Source organism: Trichosurus vulpecula, chromosome 3 (assembly GCF_011100635.1).
Source record: "Trichosurus vulpecula isolate mTriVul1 chromosome 3, mTriVul1.pri, whole genome shotgun sequence".
NCBI lineage: Eukaryota > Metazoa > Chordata > Mammalia > Diprotodontia > Phalangeridae > Trichosurus > Trichosurus vulpecula.
In genome coordinates, this window is record NC_050575.1 from 55,249,155 (window position 1) to 55,257,752 (window position 8,598).

Genomic DNA, 8,598 nt, shown 5'->3' on the forward strand with positions numbered 1-8,598 from the left:
AAAATAGATCCAGGAGAGAGAATTTAGAAACTGTTGGACTACCTGAAAGCCATGATCAAAAAAAGAGCCTAGATATCATCTTTCAAGAAATTATCAAGGAGAACTGCCCTGATATTCTAGAGGCAGAGGGTAAAATAGACATTGAAGGAATTCACTGATCACCTCCTGAAAAAGATCCCAAAAAGAAAACTCCTAGGAATATTGTCACCAAATTCCAGAGCTCCCAGGGCAATGGAGAAAATACTGGAAGTAGCCAGAAAGAAACAATTTGAGTGTTGTGGAAACACTATCAGTATAACACAACATCTAGTAGCTTCCACATTAAGGGATCAAAGGGCTTGTAATATGATATTCCAGAGGTCAATGGAGCTAGGATCAAAACCAAAAATCACCTACCAGGCAAAACTGAGTATCATGCTCCAAGGCAAAATATGGATTTTCCATAAAATAGAGGACTTTCAAGTTTTCTCAGTGAAAAGACCAGAGCTGAATAGAAAATTTGACTTTCAAACACAAGAATCAAGAGAAGCATGAAAAGGTAAACAAGAAAGAGAATTCATAAGGGACTTACTAAAGTTGAACTGTTTTGTTTACATTCCTACATTGAAAGATGATGTGTGTAATTCATGAGACCTGTCTCAATATTAGGGTAGCTGAAGGGAATATACATACATATATAAATACATATATATATATATACATATATATGTACACATATATGTGTGTGTGTGTGTGTGTGTGTGTGTGTGTGTGTGTGTGTGTGTATAGACAGAGGGCACAGGGTGAGTTGAATACGAAGGGATGGTATCTTAAAAAATAAAATCCAATTAAGGGATGAGAAAGGAATATATTGAGAGAGGGAGAAAGGGAGAGATAGAATGGGGTAAATTATCTCATATAAAAGTGGCAAGAAAAAGCAGTTCTGTAGGAAGGGAACAGGGGGCAGGGGAGGGGGAATGAGTGAATCTTGCTCTCATCAGATTTGACCTGAGGAGGGAATAACATACACACTCAATTAGGTATCTTACCTCAGAGGAAAGAAGGTGGAAGGAGATAAAAATGGGGAGATGATAGCGGGGAAGGCAAATAGGGGGAGGAGGTAATCAAAAACAAACACTTTCAAAACAGGACAGGGTCAAGAGAGAAAACTGAATAAAGCAGGATAGGATAGGAAGGAGCAAAATATAGTTAGTCTTTCACAACATGAGTATTGTGGAAGGGTTATACATAATGTTACACATATGGCCTATGTTGAATTGCTTGACTTCTTAGGGAGGGTGGGTGGGGAGGGAAGAGGGGAGATAATTGGGAACTCAAAATTTTAAAAACAGATGTTCAAAAAAAAAGTTTTTGCATGCAACTAGGAAATAAGATATACAGGCAATGGGGCATAGAAATTTTTCTTGCCCTACAAGAAAGTAAGGGAAAAGGGGATGGGGGGAGTGGGGTGACAGATGGAGGACTGACTGGGGAATGGGGCAACCAGAATATATGCCATCTTGGAGTGGGGGAGAGGGTAGAAATGGGGAGAAAATTTGTAATTCAAACTCTTGTGAAAATCAATGCTGAAAACCAAAAATATTAAATAAATAAATTTTAAAAAAATAAAAAAGAACAAAGTAAACTCAGAAAATGAGGTATATACTAAGGTTAGTTTTCAGATTTCTAAAGAATTAAATTTCAAACATGATTCCAGAGTACAATGAACTGATTGCTAACAAGTAGTCTAATATATCCCATTAACTAAGCGTAAACAGAAGGAAAACATGAAAGAAAATGTATTATATTCATACCACTTGGCAAAGTATTTTTTTTTTTTCAAATCAGACCAAGGCTTTTATTTATTCACTTCTTGCATTTAAAATATTCTTCGATGACATCTTTGGCCTGAGATTCCTTGCCATAGTCCTTAACAACAACGCAGCTGCAACCAACCACTTTACGGGGCTTTCCCTCTCTGTCAATTTTACAGAGGCCTACCCATTCACCCAGCTTCTTGTTGTCATCAACCTTGATCAAGTTGATCTGATGCTCAGCACACAGGGCCTCAACCAACTTTACATACATAGGTTCATCACAGTTGGAAGCAAGAACACAAAGATGGGCTTGGCGTTTGTCCAAGGCTTTGGCAGCTTCACGAATTCCACGAGCTAGGCCATCGTGGATGAGTGCGGTCTTCAGCACTTCTTGTAGAGCGGTGTTAACGTCCATTACACCTCCAGCAGCAATGCCTTCCTCGGCCATGGCAGCGGTTCACGGGTGAAGCTAAATCTTGAAAACACCCGGGAGCCTCCGCCTCCCGCTCGACTCAGCGGCGACAGGGAAAGAGCGGCAAAGTAATTTTTTAAAACATTATTGTGATTTCCTGACAAATAAAAATCTTAAGTATTAAGTATAATTAATTGATATGAATTTAAATTTCCCTTTTTAAATATGGTTTATTTCCAAAATATTTTAATGATCAATTATAGCTTTATTTGGAAAGTTAGCCACTAAAACCCTACCTTTGGTCTGAAGAAATCTAGCCTATTGTAATTTTGGCCCCTACCTACTGCCAAGTTGTGCACGTCTGTCCTTAGGTATAAAGGAAATGGGTAACTCATAGTACAAGCTCAGGAAGGGAGTGGCAGAAGCCACCTGGTAGGTGCCTAGAATGGAAATCTTGGAAGCTTAGATTACATCAGGAATCCATAGAGATAGAGCAAATAAAGAGAGGGGTCATGAGTCAGAGATTTAGCCTCTAGAACAGACAAAAAAAGACAATGGATAATGAAGAGACTGAGAGAAATACTTTTTGGGAAAAGAAATCACAAAAAGGAAATTGAAGAAACTAATGAATAAGATAGTTTAAGGGAAGGAGAGGATGTGTGAATCTTCTTCAAAAACTGAAAGGCTAAAAAAGGAGGGGAAGAATTATATAAGCAGATAAAGCCAAGAGAGGAGAAAAAAGGAATTAACAATGAAATCCCAGAAAGCAAAAGGGTAATAAATGAGAGGAGGTAATAAGGGGAGAGGAGAAGAGAGCTAGTAGGAACATGGTCTTCTTAAAAAAAAAAGATTAATGGAGGGCAGCTAGGTGGCACAGTGAATAGAGCACCTGCCCTGGAGTCAGGAGGACCTGAGTTCACATTGGGCCTCAGACACTTGACACTTACTAGCTGTGTAATCTTGGACAAGTCACTTAACCCCAATTGCCTCACCTCCTCCCTACAAAAAAAAAAAAGATCGAGGTAAAGTAACTGGAGAAACATAGTACTTACTGTATTTACAATGCAATAGGGAACAAAATCATAGCTTGAATAAAAAAAAGCATGTTTTGACATATGGGGGAAAATTTAAACCTAACTCATTATTTTAAATGTGAATGGATTAAATAATCCAATAAAATTAAAAAGAGTGACAGACCGGATAAGAAAACACAACTCAACAATCTGTTGTTACAAGAAACACACACATACACACACGCAAAACAAACACAAAACAAAGCTGAGGAGAAGGGAGAAAAATTTATTATATGTGCAATGAATCCAAGAAAATAGGAGTTGTGATCATGCCCTCTGACAATGCAAAAGAAAATATCCAAAAATAAAAAGAGACAAAGAAACTATATTATGCTGAAAGGAGCCATAGACAACAAACCAGTATCCGTAAAAACATATATGCTCCAAATGCCTTACCATCCAAATTTACAAAATTCATTTTAAAAAATCTAATTTCAAAATTCATAAACATCTGAGCTGCAAAAAGACAGTAAAATGATAATAAAGGGAGATTTCATATATTTTCTCAGTTTTTAGATAAGACTAACAGAAAAATGAACATAAGGGAAAATATGGAACTGAACAAATTCCTGGAGAGGCTAAAGTTAAAAGACTTATGGCATTTTTAAGCAGTATAGCAAAAGAATATATGAATTTTTTCAGTACTACATGGAACTCTTACAGCTGAACATGCACTAGAACACAGAGATATTCCAAACAAATTTAGGAAGACAGAAGTAGTTAACATACCCTTTATGGACAATAATGCAATTAAAATAATAATTAGTACAGGGACCACAAACAAAAGATTCAGGTCCAAATGGAGATTTAACAATGAAATTTTAAATAATAGTGAGTCAAATAACAAATCATAAAAATAATTAGTAAGTATGTAAAATAAAATGATAATGATGAAACTATACAAAAATTTCTGGAATGAACCTAATGCTCCATTTTTTTTTCCACAGGGGAAAATTGTATCCTTCCAAATACACATTAACAAAACAGAGGAGAAGGTAGGTGGTACAGTGAGTAGAGCACAAGCCCTGGAGCCAGGAGGACTTGAGTTCAAATCCAGACACAGACACTTGACACGCATGGTAGCTGTATGATATTGGGCAAGTCACTTAATCCCAACCGCCCTGCCTTTCCCCCTTCCAAATTAAAAAAAAATAGAAAAAGAGAGGACTAATGATCTAAATGTGCATTTTTTAAAATTGGCAAACCAAAAATAGCAAATGTAAAATAAGCACAAGAGAAAATATTAAAAATTAGAGAGGAAATAGATAAATTGGAGACAAAAAATTCATAGAAATTAAAAATAAAACTATTAACTGTTTCTTTGAAAAGACTAATAAAATTGATAAACAGTTACTTAATCTGATTTTAAAAGTATAAAAAAATCAGTAAGATAGCAAATGAGCAATGTAAAATTACAGTAAAACCAAAAGAAATTAAAAAAATAATTCAGAACATATATACCCTAACAAAAATGAGAACACTAAATAGAGGAATGCCTTTAGAAATATAATATACTCAAACTGTCAGAAGACTGGACAGAGATATTAAATATCTCAATCTCAAAATAAGAAATAGACCTGACTATAAAAGGAACTACCAAAGAAAAGAAAAACTTTGTTCCTGATAAATTCACAAGAGAACTCTATCAAACTTTTAAAGAACTATCAATACCCATATTCTACAAATCATCTCAAATTTTGAAAAATCATATATCCCTACCAGAATCCTTTCAGTAAAATAATATAGAACTAAATACCTAAATTAGGGAAAGATGAAACACAGAATGAAATCTATAAGCCAAAGTATTAAAGAACATTGACCCAAAAGTTATAAAGAAAATTCTATCAAAATGACTATAGTGATTTATCTAAGAAATCACTTATTATGGCCAAGTAGGACTTATACAAGGATAAAAAGATAATTCAACATTAAGACAATAATCAACATAATTAACTAAATTAAAAACCACAATAACCAAGTCCACATGTTTATCTCAGTAGATGCAGAAGAAGCCTTTGAAAAATGTAACGCTTTTAAGCTAAAAATGCTAAAAAGTACAGACACAGAGGAGTCTTTTAATAATATCCTAAAAAGCATGATATGCAATGGTAACACACTAGAATTTTTTCTAACAAATTCAGGAGTTAAGCAAAGATACCCACTCTCCATGCTATTATTTGTATAGTTCTTGAAATGGTAGCAACAGCAATAACAAAAGAGAAAGAAATTAAGGTTAAAAAGATAGGTAAAAATGAGACTGGAAAATTTGTACTTGTTGATGACATGATGTTTACTTGGAAAATCCTAGGGTATTAGCAAAGATACTAATTAAGACAGTTAAAAGCTTCATCCAAACTTCAGGCTACAAAATAAATCTTCAAAACAACAGCATTTCTCTATAAAATAACAAACACAAGAAGCAACAATAGAAGGGGAAATCCCTTTCTTAATAAATACAAAATGAATAAAATATCTAGGGATCAACCTACCAAAGTACACAAAATATTTGTACAGATTAAATTATAAAGTGCTCCTTAAAGAAAGCAAAACCATCTGTTACTGGTTTTAAAAATATAGAGATTAATGGAAAAGACTACACAAGGGGGAATCAGAAATAGCACTGAATAACCTAATGTTTGATAAAACATAAAACATAAATTCCCCAGGAAAAACATTCTCTGATAGGAAAAAACATTGGGAAATCTGGAAAGCAGTCTCACAGAAATTAGGTATAGACCAACACTTTAAATCAAAGTTCACAATATATTTTTAATAGATAGATGACCTTACTATCAAAAATCATAACATGAAAAAATTAAGAGTAAAACAGATAATATCCCTCTCACAATTCCGAGTAGCTCTTTTTCTAATGTGTGAAGTCATGCAAAATGTATTTCCATATTAGCCATGTTGTGAGGAAGAAAGCAGAAACAAAATAAAACAAGAAAAATAAAGTTTTTAAAATGTATGCTTCAATCTGCATCCAGAGTTCATTACTTTTCTCTCTGGAGGTGAATAGCATTTTTCATCAAGGGTTCTTTGGAATTTTATTGGATCACTATATTGATAAGAGCAGCTAAGTCTTTCCTACCTGGTTATCCTTATACTGCCATTTGTGTGTACAATGTTCTCCTTGTCCTGCCTACATAACTTCACACCAGTTCAACTATGTCTTCCAAGGTATTTCTGAAACCATCCAGCTCATCATTTTTTGTAGTGGAATTTTATTCCATCATAGTCATGTATCACTATGTGTTCATCCATCCCCCAAGTGATGGGCATCCCCTTGATTTCCAACACTTTGCAACCATAAAAAGAGTGGCTATAATTATTTTTGTGCCAGTAGGTCCTTTTTCCATTTTTTTGATCTCTTTGGGATACAAGCCACGTAATGGTATTGCTGCGATGAAGGGTATTCACAGTTTTATAGTCTTTTGGGCATAGTTCTTAATAGTACTACAGAATTATTGGACTAGTTCACAATTCCACCAACAGTACAATAGTGTTCTAATTTTTCCACATCTCCTCCAGCATTTGTCGCTTCCCTTTTCTGTCATATTAGCCAATGTAATAGGTATATGGTAGTATCTCAGAGTTGCTCTAATTTGCATTTCTCTAATCAATAGAGATTTAGAGATTTTTTTTGTGTGTGACTATTGATAGCTTAGATTTCTTCTTCTGAAAACTCCCTATTCATGTCCTTTGACCATTTATGAACTAGAAAATCATTCTTATTTTTTATAAATTTTACTCCATTTCCTACACATTTGAAAAATCAGGCTTTCATCAGGGAAATTTGCAATAAAATTTTCTCCAGTTTTCTGCTTTCTTTCTAATTTTAGCTGTATTAGATTTATTTGTGCAAAACTAAATTTTGCAGAAATAAAATTATCCATTTTATATCTTGTGATGCTCTCTATCTCTTGTTTAGTCATCAGCTCTTCCCTTACTCATACACGACAGTCTCATTTTTCCATGATCCCCTAATTTGCTTGTGATACCATCCTTTATGTCTAAATCATTTATCCATTTTGACCTTATTTTGGTACATGGTGTGAGATGTTGAACTATGCCTAGTTTCTGCCAAGCTATTTTCCAGGTTTCCCAGAAGTTGTTTTTTTTCTTTTTTTTGGTTTTGTTTTGCTATTGTCAAATAGTGAGTTCTTATATGAAAAGCTTGGATCTTTGGGCTTATCAAACACTAATGTACTATGGTCATGTGCTACAATGTATTATATACTTAACCTATTTGACTGTTCTACCACTCAATTTCTAAGCCAGTACTAGATTGTTTTGATTATTACTCCTTTGTAATATAGTTTGAAATATGGAACTATTAGGCCACTTTCCTTAACATTTTTTTTCACTGATGCCCTTCATATTCTTGACCTTTTGTTCTTCCAATAGAATTTTTTTTTTGCTATGCTTTTTAGTCTATAAAATAATTCTTTAGTAGTGTGATTGATATGGCACTGAATAAGTAAATTAATTTAGGGAAAATTGTCACTTGGTATACTCATGCAAAATTAATATTTCTTTAATGGCTTAAATCTGTCTTTATTTTTGTGAAAAGCATTTGTCACTATGTTCATGTAATCCCTGGGTTAACCTTGACAGGTATGTATTCCAGCATTTTATACTGCCTGTCAATATTTTAAATGAAACTTCTCTTTCTATCTCTTGCTTCTGAATGTTGTTGCTGATATATAGGAATATTGATGATTTACATGGGTTTATTTCATATCCAGAAACTTTGTTGAAGTTGTTGATTGTTTCAACTAATTTTAGATGATTCGCCAGAGTTCTCTAAGTATATCATTATACCAGCTGAAAAGAGTAATAGTTTTGTTTTTTATTGCCTAATCTAATTCCTACAATATCTCTCTCTCTCTCTCTCTCTCTCTCTCTCTCTCTCTCTCTCTCTCTCTCTCTCTCTCTCTCTCTCTCTCTCTCTCTCTCTCTCTCCTTCCCTCCCGTGTGTGTGTGTGTGTGTGTGTGTGTGTGTGTGTGTGCTATTGCTATATCTAGTTTTTCTAGCACAATATTGAATAAAAGTGGTGATAATGAACATCCTCACTTTATTCTTGGTCTTATTCAGAAGACTTCAGGTTTAAACCCATTACAGAAAATGCTCACTGTTGGTTTTAGATAAATCTTATCATTTTTAAGAAAGGCTGGCAATTCTTTCCTATGCCTTCTAGTGTTTTGAATAGGAGTATGTGTTGTATTTTGTCACAGGCTTTTTTCTGAATCTATTGATATAATCATCTGATTGCTATTGTTATTTTTAACGATATTATCAATGATACTGACAGTT

At 34.1% G+C, this 8,598-nt stretch overlaps 1 protein-coding gene across 1 annotated transcript; it reads right to left on the bottom strand.

Annotated features, from left to right (window-relative positions):
• Positions 1-1,821: 1,821 nt before the first annotated feature.
• On the bottom strand, positions 1,822-2,324 carry LOC118843779 (40S ribosomal protein S12). The gene has a single exon (XM_036751548.1). The coding sequence runs from the start codon at positions 2,242-2,244 to the stop codon at positions 1,846-1,848; it is 399 nt and encodes a 132-aa protein (XP_036607443.1). The 5' UTR covers positions 2,245-2,324; the 3' UTR covers positions 1,822-1,845.
• Between the last annotated feature and the right edge of the window lie 6,274 nt (positions 2,325-8,598).